The sequence below is a fragment of the Vidua macroura genome, chromosome 1, assembly GCF_024509145.1.
Source record: "Vidua macroura isolate BioBank_ID:100142 chromosome 1, ASM2450914v1, whole genome shotgun sequence".
NCBI classification, from domain to species: domain Eukaryota; kingdom Metazoa; phylum Chordata; class Aves; order Passeriformes; family Viduidae; genus Vidua; species Vidua macroura.
Genome location: NC_071571.1, coordinates 13294043 through 13316282, shown reverse-complemented (window position 1 = coordinate 13316282; position 22240 = coordinate 13294043). Strand labels below are relative to the sequence as shown.

Here is a 22240-nt window from a genome sequence, read left to right as displayed (position 1 = left end):
CAAAAAAAAACCCAAAAAAACCCAACAAAAAAGACTAATGAGAGCCATGCACTATTCCCATCTTTAACATTACTTTGAATAGGGCAAAAGTGGATTTTGACTGGGAAAGCCCTAAACACGGGGAAGGTGCTACAAAGGGGCACTTAACACCCTCTCATTTCTCTGTGGCCTGTTATCTTTGGAACGGTGAGTCCACAGGAGAGTTTAACAAGTTCTCAAAGAACTCGTGCAGTGCCTGCAAATCTCTGGGACACCAGTGACTGTCTCCGGTTGGATGCGGGTCCCCACGGCGGGGGCAGGGCTCCGGCCTAGGTCCGGGCGGCCCGCGGGGTCCCCGGCGGGGACGGGAGCACGGGGGGGGTTCCCGAGGAGCCCCCGGGCCAGCGGCGTGGCCTCGGCCCGGCGCGGCCCCCGCGGGGAGGGGAGCGCCCGGCGCCGGGACGATCGAGCGAGGAGGGCCGGGGACCTAGGGGCCAGCGCGCCGGGAGCCCCTCGGCCGAGCCGGGCTCCGCCGCCGCTCCCGCAGCCCGCCCGGCGGGAGGCGTCACCGCCCGCTTGAACCGGAACCGGTTCGCGGGGGCCGCCCGGGGCGGCTGCTGCTGCCGCCGCTGCTGCTGCTGCGGTGTCGCTGCCGCGGAGGCTGCGACGCTGCCGCGTGGGTGCGTGCGCGGAGCGGGCCCGGCGGCTGCGCGGGGGCGGGGGAGGATGGGGCTGTGCCCCGGCGGGCCCCGCGCTGCCCGCCCGCGGAGGAGGGCGGCTTAGCTGCCGCAGCCCACGCCGGCGGGCCGCGCTGCGGGGCCGCCTCCGCGGATGAGCCGCCGGGGGGAACCGCCGGCGAGTGCAGCCGCAGGGCGCCGCAGCCGCCGCCTCCTCCCCCGCCGCCGCTCCCTCTTGTCGCCGCTGCCGCCCATGGCTTCCCGCCACCCCCGCTGACCGGCCGCCCCTCGCCTCCTCCCGAGCCGGGCCGGGCCGGGGCCGGGCAGAGAAGATGGGGAACACCACGTCCTGCTGCGTCTCCTCCAGCCCCAAGCTGCGCCGGAATGCCCACTCTCGGCTGGAGTCGTATCGCCCCGAGGCCGAGCTGAGCCGGGAGGACACGGGCTGCAACCTGCAGCACATCAGCGACCGGGAGAACATCGACGGTGAGCTCGGGCGGGCGTCCCGGGTAGCCCCCGCAGCCCTTCCCCTCCCCTCCGCTCCCTGCGGCGGGCACGGCTCTGCCCCGGCCGCTCCCCCGCGGGTGGGGCCGGGCCGGCCGGTCCCGCTGCCCCGGCACCGTGTCCCTCCGGGCCGCCGCGGTCTGTGCTGGTCACCGTGCCCGCTCCCGCGGGGCTCACGGGGACGCCGCGGTACATTCCGCCTCCAGAGCTGCTCGTGTCCCCGGGGAGAGCTGTGCGGGACCCTTCTAGCGGGGGCTGGGAGCATCCTCGCACCGCGCCGCATCCTCTGGCAGGGTGCAGTTTTGCAGCCCCGGGTCTGCGCTGCCGAGACCCTTCGCCTTTCAGAGTATCGTGAGGTGACATTACGGGCAGTCCTGGCGGGCTCGGACACCCGGGGCTCGGCTGTGGCCCAGGGGAGCGTCCCTCGCCCTTGGCAGGGCTGTCTGTGCCGAGCTCACGTCACCTGCCGGGATGTCACCTGCCAGGCCTCTGCAGGGGTGAGCGTTTAAAGGACAAACCCTGCCAGCGATAAAAGTGGGAGAAATGTTTCCCATGACAACCTTCTCTTCCAGTGACTTTTTCTTCCGTTACTGTCATGGTGAGGCGCAGTGCTCATCATGAATACTGTCTTGCCCTCTCTTTCTCTGCAGAGGTATTAAAAAAGCCACATTCCTGTTGGTTTAGTCGTGACTGAATGTGGTGCTGTTTGGCTGGCCAGAATACAGCTTTATTTTAAAGATGTGGGCTGAGTTAATGTATACATGTAATTTAGTTTTTGATTAGCTGAAGTATTTAGTCCTAAAACTTTACTTGCTAAAAGGTCAGCTATCTCATGGGTTTGTTCACATGAACTGCTTTTGGTAGAAAGCCAGAAAGTAGGACTTTGGTGCCCTTCAGTTTGCCTTCTACATTTTTTTCACAGCTTATTACATTGTGTTATTAGTGCAGAATTCAATGTTCAGTCACTTCTTGACACTGGTAAAGTTGTGAATCCCATGGAAGCATATAGGTACCCTCACTGGTTTCTTTCAGTGAGGTACATTCTAGAAATAGGAATGTTTTTCAGATATCTTTGCTACATGCAGCTGAAAAATGGAGTGTAACAGGATCAGTAGGTGGAAAAAAATACATAAAGGTCTGATCTGAGAAAGCCAGGGAGATGAAAGAACCAATTGTTGATCTGTGAATGATTAATTCTTCCAGCAATCAGTGGTGTACAGTGTAGCAGGATGCAGCTCTCTCTGATGGTACGGATTTCTCCATCTATAGCAACACAGGCTGCAGTAAAGTTTTTGGTCAGAGATGTGTGGATTTTGTGCCTTGTTCTCAGTATGTTTTTTGTGCTTTTTTTTTTTTTTTTAATGGATGGGAATAAAGGCTTCGATGGAAATAAAGTGCATGAGTACTTGTTAAAATGTGCATGCAATGCAGATAAGTTCCTGCATCTTAGTAGTTATTTGCAAAAAAACCCAGATCTTTATTGGTTGGTTGTTTCATTTGTTGTGTCAAGGTACATGTGTGTTCTGTCTCTCTTCTTTAAACTGTGGCATGTGTCAAGTGTAGAGTTGTAACCTGTTGTTGGAACACAGAAAACACCTCATGCATTATTTATTTTTACGTTTTGTTGGTTTTCATCTGGGGCCATTGTCAGTGCAATGCCACAGTTTCAAATGGGCAACCTGTCCAAATTTGTGAATGAACAGTTACGGGTTTCCTTTTTATGTTTTACTCTGCTCTTGGCCCTTTTTGTGGATAGAGTCTGAGAACTAATTTTTCACTGGGGAGACTGATGGGTAATAGATGTCTGTACATTCAAAACAACTGGGCAGACTGGGATAAAACAACTTTCTGAAGCGTGCTTTGTTGCAGGTCTGTTACCCTGGAGTCACGCTCATTGACGGTCTCTTGGTTAAAGATAATGACTGAGTATTAAATGTAATAGGGTGATTCTTTGTTTCTGAAATTTTATTTTGTATTAGACTAACTATTATGTTTTTGTTGTTAGATTGTTTGAAGTTGTATGGCATACAGATGTTATGGACGTGACATTGGGGTAGGAAAAACCCTTCACAGTAGAGAACTCTGAAGATGTTTTTGCCATTTTAGAATGAAAGAACAATAGTCTGGTTATCTGTGTTGTGAAGAGAGAATGCTGGATGTTTATTCCTTAGTGTTCCTGCAAGTCATAAGGTTTCTCAAATTGGTAGTGTTGCCAAATGTGCCTTTTTTTAAATTAAATAAATGATGACAAAGACTAATGTACTGAAAGGAAGCTTTTTTGACACTTCAAATTTATTTCTTACTGTTCTTCAAGTGAGAGCCCTTCCATCCTGCTTGGGTATATGTGTCAGTGACAGGTCTCAAAGTGCAAATTCGTGTCTCTAACAAGCATTTACTTTGTCACTGGTACTTTTAGGAATTGTAAAAATCATGTCATGCGGTGGCTTAGTTACTGTGTTTTGTGGGGCAATTGTTTTCATGCTCATATTGATGGAAATTCAGGAAGCATTTTATTTTTTGAAGGGTAAAGCTACTTGAATAAATCAAGAACTTTTAGAACCTTTAAATCAGCTGTGGGCTTTTAAGAGATGCGTGGTTTTCACTGTTCCAGGCCCTGTTTCTGGCAGTATGAGAGAGAGAAAAAAAAAGAGGGAGGGATGTCAAATCTTAAAGAGTAATTTAACTGGAAATTTTAGTACTAGTGGAACTGTTTGACGTCTGCCTGTCTTGGGTACTTCATAAGGAAATACTCATAAAATGTGCCTTCAAAATCATGCTTTTGAATTCTTTAATTCAAGTTCCATACCCAATGCACTAGTAGTTTTTCAAAGAACAGGTGGAGAAATTATTTTCCAGTAGGAATTGGTTTTATTACAAAGTACCTCTACATCACTGGTACTTTGCAAGAAAAATCTTAATTTCTGTAATATTTTACAACTGTTTATAAATTGGTATCTGAAGGAGAAGGAGAATTTTGAAAGAGTTTTGATGAGGAGGAATTTATCAAGATATTCTTCCAGAGAATCATAAAGTTGAATTTACCTCTCTTCCTCTGTTTTCTTCTCCTCAAATTTCTAAGAAGGTAGTGGACTTCTACAAAAATCCACACATGCAAAATTGCCTCTCTGAATATTGTGCACTCACCAGAATGCTTTGGTTTTGTTTGTTTCTGAATGCTTTTTTGTTTATTTTAGTGTTAGTTTCTACAGGCCCATGATAATGAAGAACACTTAACAGATTTTTAATGTTTTTCTTTTTGAGGAAGAGCAAGAAGGTAACTGTAACATACAGAGGTTACCTTCTGGTCTTGATGATTATTTATTGCTTAGGGTGAGCTTCCACATTTTTCAGTGCCTCACTTTTGGAAGTTTACTTTTTAAAAAATTGTGGCAGTGGATTCATAACTTGTAGATTCCTGCATCTGTTTGCCATCAAGACCTCTTTTACAGCAGTTTATGACAGCCATAAGTAATCATGGTCAAGACCTTTATGTGCCAGATTCTGTATCTCTTTGGATGCAAACTTTTGCCTGTGCAAGCCGTGTAAGCACCTTGGTGTATGGATCGTGTAAGTCCGCACTGGCTGGGCTGCCACAGCCCAGGCTCCCCTGGCTCTTTACATCAGCAAGGCACAATCAGAGCCAGTGGTAGTTTAACTTGGGAAAAGGCAGCATGTGCTCAGGTGTGATTCCTCTGTTTGAAGCATGATTTCTACAGTCAGCTTTTCAAGTATGGAGCTGTAGTGAGGGGGGTGAAAGGGAATGTCTTACCACAAATATGATGGTGTGAAGCAAAGATGATACCATACAATGAAATTGGCCGAAAGGCTGTTCTTGAAACAGAGACTAGATGGAGAGTTCCTATGCTATTTCAAGAAAAGATGGTTCTTAATGTTCAGCTTCTTCCTTTTTTTTTTCCTTCATCCTACAAAAATCAGATTTATTTTTTCCCTTCTTTGTAAACTTCTGCTAATCATGCATTGCTAGCTCAGATAATGTCCTGTGCAGCTGTGCATCACTGATAAACCTTTCAGCCCTTTCCACGATGGGTCAATGTTAATTTTTTTGCTGCTTAATGCATGGGCTCCTAAGAATTGACTGCTTTTTAAAAAGCTATTTATTTGTTGATTTATGTATTTTTCATTCCTCCAGCTTCTTGGAACTGGCGCAAGATGGTCTCTGACATGGGATTAATTACTATTTGTGTATTGTATGCTGGGTTTTATAAGAATGATGAGATTTTAGCAAAATACAAGGAAGTTTTAAAATGTCTGCCCCATATACCTAATGGAATTTTGCTGAAAGGGAATACTGGTGTTTTCAAGAGCTAGGGCATGATGGGTTGCACATTGTGAAGGAACTGACCTACTTCACAAAAGTCAAGACATGAGCATTTCAGAAGCAAATTAAACATCCAGTGTGCTGCACACAGACATTCCTGCTAAAACACAGATTGTAAAAGGATAGCCCTTCTTTAAAAACAAAGCCTATTTGGTTTACAGAAAATTCTCTTTCAAAAAATGTTCATGTTCCTTTAGCCAGAACTCCAGCACAGAGGTGATCTATGTGTTTTTCAGTACTACTGTTTAGGTATTTGGCATTATCTGCCTAAGCATTTGTCAGAGGTCACGTATCAATGTACCCCTGTATTCTGATGCATCAAAAAATTAAAAAAATTAAAAATGCAGCCTGCTGTGGCCTACATTGGTGAACCTAGGCCTATATTGCACCTTGCTAATGATGCCTCCTGCACAGCTTTCTTTTTTCTTCTGTTATCACCCTCATCTGGTTATTCTGACTGTGCCCTTCTTCTCCTAAGAGACACCATCGTGTCGTACAGAACCTTCCTAAAACCTCATTTTTACATTGTTCACATCAAACCAATAAATTTACACCCTGTATGAAGTCAGTATTTTCATATTTAGCTGCAGAAGCTTTCAGAAGTGCACATACTAAGACTAGTCATATCTGAATTTACCTCTGAGAAATTTTATTAGTGCACTGCCATCTGATTAATATTTTCTTTGAAAGTGAGTTACACAGTCTTGACTGGGTAAATTGGTACTTGAAACAGAAGGATAAAACTTAAAATTATAGGTCTTAGAAAATGGAAGGACTACTGTATTTTGAGTTGTTTTGGATATTTTTGAATTTATATTGTTTTTTTTTTTTTTCAATTGGGTTTTATAATAAGAATAATGTATTTAAAAGGAATGAAAACTTCTTCACTGTGTGGTCATAGCTGGTTTGCCTAATTTTATGTGCTTACTGAAGGTTTTTCAGACTTCCAGGGTATGTTTACTGCATCTTCAGGCCTTACTCAGGTCAGATGATACAAAAACCAGTCCTGGTGGGACACCATACAGCAGCTTACTGACATCATGAATGCTTTTTTCTAGCTGCTCGCATATCCTGAGGCTGGAAGGGAAATAAGTGAGCAATGTTTAGCAATACCTGATAGCTGTCTTTGTCCTTGTCCTGCCAACCAGCTGCACGTCACACATAGTCTAAATATCTTCCTTGCTTAACATCTTTGCAAGAATATGAAATACACTTTGCAAACTGAAAACATATATATAGCCTTTCTCTGAGCTTTCCATGTAGAAATCAATCAACATTACTTTTGCTTCTTTTCCAGTCTTTGGACTTGGATAAATAGAACTTTTAAAATTTATTAATTTTCTGTATGCATTCTGACATACGGATTGATCTTTTTCACTTCATCCTGCAGAATATTTAATATATGTGCCATACCTCTCTGAAATGTATGTGAAGAGCTAGTAAGCATTAATAAATCTTTTAAATCTATGACTATGGATGGACTAGATGGCCGATTCCAAGCAATATGCATAGGTGGTGCCTTCACTGGAGTAGTTACTACTTCCTGTATCTTCTGTAAGAAGAACGAGCAGTTTGTAAGGAGTTTTTATCTCCTTACAAACCAACTTTAAAAGCAAATATTCCAGAATTTCTGAAATGGACTGTTGGGATGTTAATTTCCTTAGCTGAAACCTTTTGCAAAATTGACCAAAATTCAGAGATGGTTTTACTGAGCTCAGCTTAAACTTGCTTTTGTTGCTGATTTTGTAAGCCCCAGTAGGAGCATCACCAACCCTTGTGCTGCTTCTGGGAGGACTGGTTTTAAATTTGGAGTGCTCAGTAGCCTGAACTGGGTTGAGAAAGAACTTAGTCTTCAGGCTAAAGCTCCTGCTTCTAATCCTTAACTAGTATAGAAGCTGGCTAAAGAGCTGTGGTTGGCAATGATGGAAAATTGCTAATTAAAATTGGTTGGAGAATTTGCACAAAATCCTGGTTTTCCCCCCTTTTGTTTTAATTTGTTTGTTTCCTTTCTCATCATGCTTATAACATTTTGGGCCTGCAAATTGGAAAGGATTTTTTAGGTCATTCAGCTACGACAAGATTCTCAGATCATCAAGATTCACATTTTCCTTGAACTGGTGTTAGAATCATAGAACATTCTGAGTTGGAAGGGATCCACAAGGATCATTGAGGTCCAACTCTTATTTTTTTACTTCTCCCTTTATTTCTTTGGAAATGAATACTGTTTCTTTTAAGTCAGGGTAATGCTGTGACCATGTTGCTGAAATACCTTTGGTATGCCACCAATAGGTGCAGTTTGCACTTGAAAACTGTGTCCTCCTCCTGTAGCTTATGGTGGTTTGAACAAAATGTATCAATAAAATCAATGTTTTTGGTGCTGTGAGTGGCACTTTATTACTGTTTTTGTTGGTGTGAAAATGTTGCAGAAAACTGCAATAGTTGAATGCTCAGACACGGTTATGGAATAGAGCTAATCCCAAGATTAAAAGCAAATTTTCATCCACCTTGTGTAACATTTCCCATGCTCTTTTTTGCTGTGATTCTTAGAGGGAGAATCTGTGCTGTAAAATCCTTCTCTCTGCAATAAGAAGAGTCAGCCTTCAACTACTGACACCTAATTTTCGTTTAAATAAAACTCCACCCAGCCTTAGTTAAAAAAGTTGTAGCTCAGACTTCTGGTTTGCTTATCTTTTTTTTGTCTGCAAAATGATTCTTAGCTGTGGCCGAGATCCAGAAGATATCAGATGGGAAGTGAAAGTATTTACTTTCAACAATATTGAAACCAATATGAGAATGTGTTGAAATTTTAAAAGATTGTTTTCTTTGCTGTGTTAGTATTTCATTAAGAGTGGGAATGGATGAATTGTTCCTTCATCTGAAAGTTGGATTGTAAGGAGACAAAGCTTACATAGATACAGCTACAGAGTACTCCAGGGCTTTGTAAAGTCAGGCTACACAAAGTGACGTGATAAAAGTGCAGTGTTACTAAGTGAAGATGCAAGACTTAATGGTACAGGGGTTCTTTTCTTGATTCAGGATTGAATTCAGAATTACTGGCATGCTTGAAATTATTTCTGTTCTGCATTTTATCCCTGCACATCAGTATTCCGGGAAGTGGTACCTTTTTGTTGCCATGTTGTTATTTATTTTATGACATCTTAAGGGACACTTCCAACTGAAAAAGATACTTATTACCATCTTTGTTCCTAGAAAAAATACATTCATTTCAGATATTGAAAGTAGTACTGCATGGGAAAGAAACTGTGCTTGGTCAGCAAAGATATTTTACATTGCTATCCTACACTTTTTCACTTCTATGCAAGCTCTCTATGAAGGGGGTAATTTAGGAATTGTCAGCAGATGAGGCTGTGTATGTGAAATGACTGGCATTAGTTATGCTTTTATGCTATTTATTAATAGTTTCATTTTAAAGCTAAGTATATGGTGGTTTCTTTATCCTCCTTCCTGGCCTTCCTATCGAAGGACAATGTCTTAGATTAGAAGATCCAAAGTTTGGGAATTGTAGCTGATCTGAACACAGCAGACCATGCTTCCCTGCTTTGACTAAAAGAAGTTTTCAGGCTGTGGTTAGTGGGCTTTACAAGCAGTAATTACATCTCTGAAGTACTTGGTGAGCTGTGTTGTGCTGTAAAGTAATGCAAGTGATCTAAAGACCTTGAAGAAGGTCTTTCAACATTTGAAATTAATTAGATCTCTTCATTCCTAGGCTCATATTAGGTGTTTTAGACCTCATCTGTTTTTCTAGTTTGAAAAAAGTTGACTCTGTCTTATATATGCAGTTTTCATTCAGTAAACTGTAGTCTCTAATTTGGTGTGGGTCTTCCCCCACTTCCTCCTCTTCAAAAAAAGCTGTTATAGAATAACCATTGTGAAATACAGGTTGGAAAAAGAAGAAGTTACAATTGAGAACATACAGATAATTCTAAAAGAAATTTTGGGTTCCAGACAGTTGGTTTGCTTATTATAGAACTGCAGTTTCCCATGTGTTTGGGAGGTAGAACCACAGCTATTAGGAATTGGGATCTTAAAAGTCGCTTTTTATTCCTGTTTTTGTTTTCTCTTTATTTTGGAGAACTTTGAAAGACTCCTTTTGTTTTTATTAATTAAGTTTATGAAATATAGAAATGAAATCAACTGAGTTAAAATTCATAATAATAAGTCCAGTGGCAGAATATTTTGCCTAACAATTCATAGCATTATTCTGCTTTGTATGTAATTAGGGAAAAAACAGTTTCAGATTTTATTAGAAAGAATTTTATTTCTAGTTGCTGGCAAAGTTTCAGCTGCTGCTATATGCAGAATCTTAAATCTGCTATATGCAGAATCTTAAATCCAAACTCAGTAAAATCTGTTGAGGATGATCTTTAATGTGAAGTTCTCTGCCCTGTTCACTATCACTTTTAAAATAAAGTTTGTAATTAACCACTTCACACAGTTGTTCATACATGTGGTTTGAAATCCTAGGGTTTCAATTTTTAAACAGTAATCAATGATTGATTTATTTGCTTTTATTTGCTATTTTCAGTTCCTGAAAAGGGATTCTGAAATTAAGATACATGAACTTTTTTCTGGTTAGTATTATATTTCTTGTTAAAAGCATGTGCAGAAGATTTCAAAGTTCAGATAGTAAAATAAACATCAAGGTAAAATCCAGTTACAAAAGTGAACAGCAAGATCTTTTGCATGTGCCTGTGCTCTGAGCTGTGTGTCAGTCCCACCTGATGCTCCCTGTGAATGCACAGCTCTCAGTGGCATCTCCTTGGAGCTGGTTGTTGTGACTATTCCTGGCTGGCAGAAATCCATATGCATTTTTTCAGTCAGTCAGTGGAGGCTGAAAGTGTGTGAAGAGTTTGGAAATGCAATTGTGTTTTAAGCTTTCAAATCACACTTCGTGCAGCTAAATGTCCTCCTTTCTTCTAGGATAATTCACTTGGGGTAAGTGTCTAGAATGCTGCATTCACAATATACAGTTACTCCCTCTGTGTCAGACATAGAAATTGGAATTGTAATTGTATGGAGGATTTTCTGTACTTTTTCATGGGATTAGGGACAGGAAGGATTCCTGTAACTGAGATGGTCTTAGAGATCAAGTCTGTGATAAAAAGAATAAGGAGATAGTTAACTGTTAGTTTCATGGAGAAAAAGAAACCAATATGGCCTTTGAAAGCTAAAAGAAACAAAAAATAATTCAAAATTCCATATATAAACAGTGATGCAAATTATAAATCTAGAAACTAATTTCCCCTGGGCAAAAATGGATATTTAAGTGAAGGAGACAGTGCCAAGTTAAACTGGACTGGAAATTAATGTTTTGTGAAAAGTAAGCTCTCGACATTAAATCACTTTTCTTTAAAAATATTATGGTAAAGAATTATTTTTGTAACAAGTATCTGAGTCACAGTGTGTGCAATCCAAATGATGAGGTTTTATATTACTACATGAGAACCTGAACTTATATTGTACAACTGCTCTCATATTTTCACATATTTGGTTGTGGGGTTGTTTTTGGTTGTTTTTTTTTTTTTTTTTTTTCTCCTTACTGCATGTTTTAATTTTTGAATATAAATTTGCAGTTCAACAGCAGTGAAATTATGTATGTATGATTGTGGTAGAAAAGGCGAAAAGAACATAAGGAAGCACTTCTGTAGTTCTTTTGTCTCTGATTTTGTGATGAATATCTCAAAATGGGCTCCCATGGATGTACCAATGTATTTGTTAAGGTAGGGAAAAAGCAAGTGTACTCATGACTGTACAGGGTGGATATTCAGGTGAGGAATGGTGCTGGCACTGCAGCAGCTGCCAGGCCTTGGTGCTGCAGAGAAGGCGCTGGCATTGGCATCCCTGCACCAAGGAAGGGTTTGTACAGCATGGCCTGGCCATGGCCCCTGTGCCCAGGTGTCCTCCTGCCCCTGTGCCCAGGTGTCCTCCTGCCCCGGAGGCCAAGGTCAGCTCAGGGCTCTGCTGCTGGGTAACTGATGCAAACCCAGTGTGCCATTTGTCCTTGGGATATCTGTGAGCTTCCTCCATCCTTGTTGCTTAACCAAGACTGTCTGATTTTTATCTCCTTTCCCCTCTTCCCCTTTGTTTTGTGTCACTCTGTCATAATCTGCCTTACTTGCCTCCTGCCTGTGCTCAGCCCAACCTTCTTCTACCCACACCACACAGACATCCTGATCCTGGTCTCATCTCCTCTTACTTGACCCCTTCTGTTTTGTGGTTCTTTTTGAGTGATGAGAAGTGCACAACAATTTCAATTTGTTCTAGAGCACGGTCAGTGAAGATTCCAGGGTGGCATCATAACTGTCAACACTGAATTCATAGCCCTGTATTATCTTACATCATGTTTTCACTTCAACATTTGCTGCACATTCCTACTTTCCTCCCTCTCCTACATGTTTTACAAACAAGCAAATAGTTATCTCGGATCTATATGATGGTTATCCACAAATTGGTAAGATTTCTGTGTTTCTGCACTGTCTTTGGACTTCCAAGTGCATTTTAATCTCTATAATTTTCTTCATATCTTTTGGAGATGTGTGTTTTATGATGAATGTTTGTCCTGAATTACAGTTTGGGATAAATAAACCATGGTGCATGAGTTTTAATTCTTAAAACAGGCTGTGAAGCTGTGTATGTTTTTTCTTTTTAAAGACTGTGGAATGCATATACACTGCTTTCTTTTGAATAAAAAGCTGAAAAGAGAGTTAGTCAGTAGGAGTCTTAAGATCTGCATTTCATGGAAGAAATTTCCTGGTAATTACCATCTTTGTAATTGATACTCTGCCCATTATTCAATGTGTCCAGCTGTATGTAAATCTTCTCTAACCATGTGTTTTTGCATTTCTTTCCTCATGCAAATGAAGAACCTGCTTGGTTTCTATTAGGGGACTCAAATCTGACTAATTTGCTGTGTCCTAATTGAAAGACAGGGTCTCTTTCTTGAAAAGGTTTTCTTTCTATTGAAGGAGTGGGAATGTGCTCGAGCTCAGCATTGCCCAGTGGGATTAGTTGCTGGCCTCTTCTAGCCAGGGTTACCTGGCAGAGCAGGTGGCACCCTGAGGGGCTGGAAGGGCAGTTGTGCTGTCACTGTGGGTTCCTGAAGTCCAGCCCAGTCCTGTCCTGCCAGGTCGTGGTGGGACCACGTCTGGTACTCTTCCTTCTCTTGGTTTTGTTAGTCTGGGCTCTTGTTTTGTAGGTCAGAAGAGCTCTCTATCTCTGCCAGCTACTTCTGGAAAGTGTTTTGCAAAAGGCTGCTGCCATGGTCATGAGTGCTTGCTGTGCTCCCCTTGCTGGCCATGCCATCATCTCCACCTTCACACTGGTGATGCTGTGCTAATCAAAGCTGGGGGGAATGTCACAGGCTAAGTCAGCACACTGTCAAATGTGGCTGTAGCTGTATAACTTGTCTTATTTATGCAATAAAAATTATATTTTACTGCAACTAGATTTCATGAGAATGTGCTGACTTGCTTGAGCCATTTTCAGTTCTTACAGGGTGTGGTATTCACATTCTCTGAACAGAGAGAGACATGATTCTTTCTCCCAGGATTTTTCCTGGGAAGCTGTCCGAGGCAGTGTGAAAGCTCAGAGAAAGAAGAAAACAATTCTTATCTCTATTCTCTGCTTCTGTTGTTTGGCACATGTGGAATGTGTTATGGAGATTGTTTACTGAAGAGTGATTTGTTAATTGGACACTGGTGATGGTTGTTTGGATTGATTGGCCAATTGGGTCAAAGCTGTGTTGTGACTGTCTGGAGACAGTCACGGGTTTTTCTTTAGTATCTTTCTAGTATGATATAGTTCTAGTATAGTATAGTATTAATATAATATAATTTAGCTTAATAAAAGCAATTTGTTCAGCCTTCTGCAACATGGAGTCAGAGCACGTTATTCCCCTTTCAAGGGTCACTGCTTCGGTAACAGGGAGGTTTTAATCCTGGTTTTCATTGAGGTAAAACAGTTTTAATGCAGGAATACCAGAAATAAGCTGTTACAGGTAACTATCAAATGGGGGGGGGTGGGATAATTCACATTGAAAATGTTTTGGCAGGGGTGCAGCAGTGTATAATTAAGTGCGAAGCTTCAGTTCAGCAGTGCATGTAAACTGTATACTCAAGTGCACTGCTGGCTGTAAAACACATTTGCAATGATACTAAAGCATTGAAGCTTGTTGTTATCAAACAGTTAATTCCTATGGTAAATTTTCTAACCAGGGCCCATGTGAGAATAAGTCTTGTTGAAGTTATTCAGAACATGGAACTTGCTCTTGCAAGACTCTTAGTATTCAGCAAGGCAGTTGTTGAAAGAGGATATAGCATCTGATTTCTAAATAGTCCTATTAGTCCTATTGCTTGCTGCAGTTCTCTTTCCTCAAAGAGAAACTAAGGTACTTTTTTCTTTGTATCTGATAGAAAATAATATGCATATTGCATGCAAGTATGCACTGATAAAACTTTATTATTGATGTCTTCTAGAGAGTTGGTAATTGTAACCTGGAAAATAAATTTTACCCAGGAACCTGACTGATCTCTGGAAAGTTCTCTGGCATCTTTCAAGTAAGATTTGACAGTATTTACTTATTGTTTGGAGAGAAACCCAAGACTTGGTTTGAAAAAGCAGTTTTATGCCATTGAAAAGTGGCATTACTTGTCTGTCTTGCTGTTTGGATCTGGTGGTCTTTTTTCATAATCTAAATTTTGCTTGCATCCTTTTCTTTTGTCTTCTGTCTATCCCTTTTTGGCAGGGTTTATTGTTTTGCCACACGTAACCTTTCTTATCATAGCAAGCTGAAGTTATTATCCCGGACTCAGTCATGATAGCATTTTTTGGTGCCATAACTAAACTTGGGATGAATGTATTTTCTTAATTGAATTTAAAATAGGTAGGAGGAAAAAGAGTTTCCTTGGTAATATATAGCAGCTGCGTCCAGGAACATGCCTTTGTGTTTTAAATAAATAGCTAGTATGTTGGTAGTTAGCATTAATTATTTCCATTAGCTTCATTCCTTTGATTAAAAGGGATCATTGTCATCTCCATGGTGGTACATTGACGTAGTAAACAATGGAGAATCAGAAATTACTTGCAAATGAAGGTTGTTGTGATGAACAACACTTTATGTGTTCATGCTTGTGCTTATTAATATAATATATTAATGCTGGGTAACTTATTTGTTTTCAAGCTGAGACAGCAGTAAGAAATGTCCTTGGCTCTCTATCAGAAAAATGAAATTTAGAAACCCCAAAGAGATTGGTTATACGAACAAAGAAAGCTGAAAACTATTTGAATATTAAATAATTTGCAAATACTGTGCCTGACTCTTGGGAACAGAATTTATTTTTAAGTTAATAGATGTCCTCTTCCCCTTAATGGAAATTCTCTTATTTCCCTGATATTAAATATTTTTTAAAGACAATATCTTGATGCTGCATGCTAGAATTAAAAATATCAGTTGGCATCTTTCAAGCAAAGCAATCTCCATGTCAACGAATAATATTTGTGAGAGAATGAAAAGCCCTTAAAAGATGCTAGAAGACTTAAAGTGGGTGGGGAAATAATTGTTTTATTCACTGGAACTGCAGGCTGTATTAGAAGTTGCAGCATCCCTAATTTGCTTGTTCCAATAACCTTCTCAGGGAATTTAGTAGAATCACATTTAGGAAAATTTGTCTCTTTATTTTCCAAGGTGATGTATCAAGGAAGCTCTTGAAGTTAGATCTGAGGTTTGGCAGTTCCTTCAGTGTGTGGAATTTTTCAGAGGCGTGCATGAAGAGAAATGGAGAGATTTTCTGCCAGTTTAGACCAAAGAAAAAGTTAATCTAGTTCTTGTAGTAAAATTGTTTCCTTGAATATAAAGTAAAAAAAAAAATAAAGTAAGATTTGGAATAGATTTTGTTTTAGTTATGGTGCTATTTGGGGTTTGTTTTTGGGGTTTTTTTTTGTGTACATGTACATATGTATACATGTATTTATGTGCATGTATATAAAAACCCTCACAACTAAAACATTTTGTTAAAGAAAATTCAGGGTTCTGTGTGAATGTAGAAATTCTAGGGACATAGATTCCTGCCAGGAATGTGTAAATTAAATAAAGTTGATAACAGCCAAAGACTTACTTTGCTAATTCCTTTATGACTCTGTATACTGTACAATAGCTCTTCTTGACTTCTATTGTTTGTTCTCCAAAAAAAAAAAAAAGAGGGGAAAAAAAGATGAAAAATAACCTCCTTGTTTGCAGTCAAAACCAAGGTATCCTTTTGGGGTTTGGTCCTTAGTTCCTGGCTCATATAGGAGTTCTTCATTCTCACCAGTCCTGGCTGAAAATACCTTCTTCTGTACTGATTGTTAAGATGTAAAGGACACACACCGAGAGGTGCCCGATGGGACCTGCAAGGTGAACAGCATGTGGTGGGCTCACTTGGCTGAGATGTAGCTTGACAAGAGCAGCAACTTTGGTCTTCCTTTGAAGATTAAGTTGGCATTAAATTATACATTTGACTTGCAGTTTTCTTTTAGAGTGAAGTTCAGTTCATCTCTACTTGGAGTTTAATTTATAGCTATTTTGATAATAGCTAGAACCTTGAGCTGTGGAAAAAAAATCCTTTCTACCTTTTCAACCACCTGGGTTTTAGCAAAGGACAGATTTTTTTACTATCTCAAATATTTTCTCAGTGAAAGTGTATTTAACAGGTAGCTGACCAACTGGTCTTCTGTCTCCCTCCCTGTCTTCAGACTAGGGGTCCATTCCTGCCTCTGTCATTTTCTGATGAGTGTTTGCTATGTGTATATTATGTTAAGATACTCACTAAATGAGACTAACTTCTAGAAAGCCAAACGTCTTGATTACTCAATAAAGTTAAAAAATAAATGCAGAATAAGCCTTCATTAAATTTTATTTCCTTCCAAAAAGTGCCTTACATACTTGTGTTCAAGTGTTGTGTTCACATATAGCAGAGAATTTGAGAAATCCCAGTTGGCCAAGACAATGTCTCTGACAGCAGCAGCTGCTCCGAGGAAGTGCATAGGACCATCTGCACTGTGCTGTATTAGAAGAGCTTTACAGAACTGGAGAATACCTGTAAACATTTAACACAGAGGCAAGAATTACAACTGTCTTTAGATGTGACTCTTCTTTTAAAGGGAGGATAGTACTAGCCTTAAAAAAAAAAAAGTTGCTTGTTTATAAACCTCTGTATTAGATTTGGATTGCTTTTGGTACAGGAAAGTTAGTTTGTCTGTGGGATTGTTTAGGAATGCCTGTATTTCCCAGGCAGAAGGGCACGTGCTGGAGTCCTACAGAGCTGTGCTGGTATGTGAGCAGCAGGCATCCCTATGTATTTGACACTTTAATTTCATAAGGCCTAGGCTACATTGATGGTCTAGGAGCACACAATGACAAGTTTTCAGAGTTGACTAGAATGCTAAAATGTACTAATTATTTTTTGTTTACTTAATTTTGTACTTAAAAAAAAATTACATGTTTTCTAAGGACGTTGGAATCAAGTTGAATTTTCAGTGTGAAATATGATTTTAGTGCTTGTGCTGCACAGTTGCATGGCCATAAAGGCTGATGTTTGATTTGGACTTAAAGGGAGGAGCAAGGGGGCATGTTTCTCAGTCAGCTATGGAACTAGGATAGGCTTTCTAAATCTCAGTAATTAGTGTATTCTAGCCTCGGCCTCCTGATTTCTGAAGGAGCTGTACACAGACTTATGGTTTCTTTAGGTCTCAACTTTTTTGCATAGACTACTGGGAGTGATTTGAGTACTGCATGTCCTATAATTACACTTTGGTAGGAATGCAGTGGAGTCATCAGCTGGTGCTTCCCTGTCTGGGTTTTCCTTGCCTAAGCAGTGTGTGAAGGGGAAAAGAAACTGGAAACATGAAACTTCCGTTAACAGTTACAGTTTTGCTGCTCTGTGTATTGGGGAGCATTGTTAGCATACACTAAAAAGAAAACTGGATTTATGTTGGGAAATACATTGGTACTGGATAAAAGGAAGCATTTTCTTCCAGAATATACTGCACTTGGTTATATAGGCATTTTTAGTAATTGCAAGAATTACATACTTGAATGGTAATTAAAAGTTAGAGGTCAAACTAAAGTTGAGGACTAGCCACTGAGTTGTGTTATCAAGTCTGATGATGCCTTAAACAATAGATTAAGAGGAAAAAAAATTCTGTCGCTCCCCTCCCCCACCTCCGAATTCCATACTGCACTTTTTCACAAGATAGATATTCAAGGAGGAAGCAATATTGCAATTTGAAACCACAGTCAAGTGCTCATGCATTTGTGGTGTTACTGTTTCAGTTCCCCTTCATTTCCAATGAATAGAAAAAAACTCCTGAAAGATTGTATTTCACAGAAGATTAGTGTTCAGAATATTCACTTTATGGTAGTCAACAGGTGACAGTCTGCTCCTTAATTTTTATGGATTTTATCTAAAGCCTATCCAGAACACTGATTAAGAAAATACTTTTACCGTGGCAATTTTTGTTCAGTTAAATAGATTTAAATTTTGTACATCTGTTTGCATATCTTGATTTGAAACCTAGTGAGGAACACGTCAGATAAAACCTATAAAATGTAGGTATCAGTATTTTCAAACTGTCCCGTACCCAGTTCATTTTCTGAGGTTTGAAATCTTGTCCATTTTTAATCTGTTCTGCCACCATTTAAAAGCTGTTTCCAGTCATTACTGAAATTCCAGGAAAGTCTCTATATTGTCTGATGCTTGCAAAGTCTGGATATAAAAGTAAATAGACAGAAGGTGGTATTATTCTGTGATCTGTTATTGCTGTTATCTATTTGTAGTCACCGCCTGTGACTTCACTGATGTCTCAGATGCTGACTTCTGTTTGTTTCCTAAATGTAAATGCTTTTAAACATGTAATAACCAATTGTTTGGCTTTTTGCCCTTTCTTGTATCTAGCGATAAGAGAGAACCCACTGATCAGTACCTCCAGTGCAGGTGTACAGTGTGACATGGGGTATTATATATGGAAAATGGGCATTTTAGCAGTGTCCCTGCCCAGGGCTGTTCTCTGGGGTGGATTCTCTGTCTTGCTTTCTTTAGATGTGTGCAGCAGTGGCAGCTGTGCTGGGGACAAGGTACAGCAGCACATGTTGTGTTTCTGCCTGGAAGTGGCTATATTTAATTGATGGATGAACAGTCAGAGTCCACTATTGGCAGGAGTCCTATTATTGTTTTTTTAACCAGAAATTGTTCAGTGATGGGCATTGAAATTCCAGTGAGGCAGATGGAAAGGCAGCAGAAAGCTTTGAGATTTAATAAAATTGAAGTCTTTGCTTTGGCAAATCTCTCAGTTATTTTTTCTGTTTTAACTTTGTCATTAGGGAGGGGAAGAATGTTGCTCTAGTTAAAGAAATTAATTGCAAACAGGTGTTAATATTGTTAATTCTGGTTTGTGTTGATCCTTTCAGCTGTATCTGCTAACAAAGCCAGCTTCTCTGTGAGGCTGCTCTTCTGTCATTTTGATGAGATTAAGTTATCTCTTTGATTATTAGTATGTAATTCCAGTTTTAATTGTATTGCTCTTGAAATATTATTGATGTATTCATCATAGATTTTCATGCTTAAAAGAAAAAGTTCTGTTACTCATGAACACTGCTTGTTTTCTATTTCAGCTGGAATGCCTTACCTCATTCTGACTGCTGTGTAGAAAGTCCTATAGACTACTAAAGAATTGCCAGCTTTCTGGATGACTGTTCTTATTTCTACCTTGTTCTGAATAGTTAAAATATTCTGGTTTTGAAATTAATATATTTCCAGAAGCTTCTTGTTGCAATTGAAATCCTATTAATTTGCTTCCAGTGTTTTCCATGTCAAGTGAATCCTTTATAGTCCTCTTGATTATGTACTTTCAGTTTATCTTTTCTCTATTGTTGTGAGGAAAATGCCCTTTTGCATAAGGTAATTCCACTACGTGATGCTGTGCTCATTCTTACCTTTTAAAAAAAAAATTACACAATCCTTCTAGTAACAATGACAATCCCTACATATTCCTGCTTGTGTATATTCTTAAAATAATGGAGAATGGTTTGGGAGTTTTGGTCATTTATACACTGCAGGATATTGAGAACTAAAGGATGCATGTAAATACAGCAAGAGGCCAAAAATATGGTTGTAGGGATTCTAAGCAGATACAGTGTCTCTGTCCCTCCCTCTCTGTTTCTGTATTACCATTGCTTATTAAATGGTTGATATAGGAAGTTAACATGGATGAATATTTAGAAAATAGATGCATCACCTTGAAATGTAAATGTGCTAGGAAGTGAGACCAATAATGTTTAATTAATGTTTTAATGTTTCTTAAACTGATCTAAACTAAGAAATAGATATTTTATAGTAATTTTGATTTAGGAATTGATGCCTAATCATGCAAATTAACTTTTTTCACAAATATGCCTCTGCTGGTTTTCTTTACCATAAATGTGATTTATTAGTTATTAGTTATCTGAAACTAAAACTTCTATAAATAATTTAAGTATATTCCCAAAATTTCCCTGGAAGGAGTGCAAGAACAATGACAGTCTGGATTGTGTACAAAAGTTAGAGAGGACCTGCTGTGCTTATTATTCTGTTTAAGTAACTTGCTGGGACAGCACTGTGAAATCAAGATACAGGTACCAAATCTTTAAAACCTCTGTTACAGCATTTAAGTGTGTGAAAGATTTGACTGAGTTATTTTCTTGTCCCCTTTGAAGAAAGCAAATGATTCAGTAGGCTTCAAGCATATGATTGAATGGCCTTTTTTTCCCCAGGAAATTTGAGATATGTTATATTTAGGGGAACACCAAATCGCATCTGTATGCCTTAGCATTTAAAATACTAGTTTTGTATTGGTTAACAAAATTGCTGGAAACTGCTTTTTTATCACAAAGAAGTGGAGCTTCTTTTTTTAAGGTTGCTTTAACCTGTTGCTGGATGCTGTAATGCAGAGCTTGTTCCTTTTCTAGCTGAACTGAAGTCAGAACAGAATTGCAGTATGCTGAGAGCAAAACAGCTTTAGGGTTAACCGTGGTCCCTGTGGGCACACTGATCCCTTGGAAGGGAGTGTCTGTATGTGTTCTGTCTCTTTCTAATCTTTGCTTCTTCAGTGGAGAAACGTAACTGCCAGGTAATTAAGTGATTTTTTGACAGATTGTTTTCCTTCACTGGATTAATTTATTTACAGATTTTAAACATTCTAAATTCTCGAAAGTCCCAAATTCTGATGCTAATTCCAGCTAAACCTGTGACACCTGTGCTTATTTATCTCAACCATGCAATCCCTTTTAAGGGCTTGAATTTTCATTTCTAATCTGCCAGCTCAGATCACAGTGTCTCCTTTCAAAGCCACTCATGTGTGCTCTGAAGTTGAACACTGATATCATCTGGGGCTGTGGCAGGCTGGAGCCCCATGGGTTTTATCTCTGTCTGCCATAATGTGCCTATAGTAGGCAAAATTTCTGGTATGATTATATTTTGTTTGCTTTCTGAAAAGACTGTGTCAGTTGGTTTATTTCTAGGACACAGTTAACCATCAGGTAACCAATAGAAAACTATAATATTAAAATGTTTCTTGTGCAGTTGGTACAAGGCTGCCATGTGAATACCAGCCTTCAGAAATGTGTGAAGGACTTCAAATTTTACATTTGGGAATTCGAGAAATGACTGTGGTGTTTATCAAGCAGTGGTACTGTGGGACATAAAATGTACAACGTGCTTTGATTTTAACTTGGGGAATACTTGTAAATTGTATATTTGTTTCCAGAGTTTCATATAAATGAGACAGTGAGCTTGAAATCTGCTGCTTCATGAAGAATTCCCTGCCTCAAAGCAGAAATGCACCAAATTTGCATCCTCTGTGTTAGTCCTGCTTCTTGGAGATTTAATTTAAAGGTCTTTCAGTGCCTAGAAATATTAATTATCAGAGCTGGCTTTGAGATCTTGGCATAATTACATGGGGATTCCAGCATGCTTTAAGAGAGAAATTGGATAGTCTTTCCTTACTTTGCAGTTGAAAGCTCCTTTATGTTTTGTCTGTGAAGTCACTGTGTCAGTGTTGCAGGAAAAGGGCAATTAGGCTGGGTTTTTTACCACTATGAATTGAGTTATTGCTTCTTCCCTCCGGGAATCAGTTGGGGATGAGCTTGAAATGGAGCTACTATGAAGCTCTAACTGTCGGGCTTCCCATATCTGAGTCTTTATCATAAGAGAATTGGGTAGGTTCTAAAGTTCCTGTAAAGCAAGAACAAATCCTAACCCAATTATGTCTCTTCAGAAAGGTGAATGGATGACTACTAGAGGCTGTATTTTATAGAGGCTGTATTTAATTTTGCATAACAACAGTCTTGACTGTCAGAGGGTGAAAAAATTGTTTGAAACAGACATACAGCTTTGAGATAGCAAGGAATTGCAGTGTCCTGTCTAGAGGCAAAAGTAGATATTAACCATTAAAATATACAGCAGATATAATAACCAATGTATTAAAAACTCATAAAACATTATACTGGGTTTGAGTCTCTTAAACCTTTTTTGTTTGTGTTTTTGTTGTTTTTCTGTTGTGGGAGTTGTGAAAACAGAAGGATTCCAAAAACCTTAGTATGTACCTGGCCTCTGAATTAGCAGCCGCATATACCTTTTCCAAAGAGGAGATTTGGTTTGCACTTCTGTATATATTTTTGTCTTCCTTGTGTTAGAAATATTTTCAGAGGCCT

At 39.8% G+C, this 22240-nt stretch overlaps 1 protein-coding gene across 3 annotated transcripts in view; it reads left to right on the top strand.

Moving 5' to 3' along the window:
- The first annotated feature begins 826 nt into the window (after positions 1-826).
- The window catches only part of CCNY (cyclin Y), a 120241-nt gene continuing 98827 nt past the window's right edge, over positions 827-22240 (top strand). Inside the window, exon 1 of one of the 3 annotated variants that reach the window (XM_053984701.1) lies at positions 827-1142. In XM_053984701.1, the coding sequence (XP_053840676.1) occupies positions 989-1142 (154 nt within the window). In that variant the 5' untranslated portion in view covers positions 827-988. Of the gene's footprint in view, positions 1143-21048; positions 21068-22240 lie in introns of those variants that run through there. The other 2 variants (XM_053984693.1, XM_053984713.1) reach the window with 2 other exon arrangements.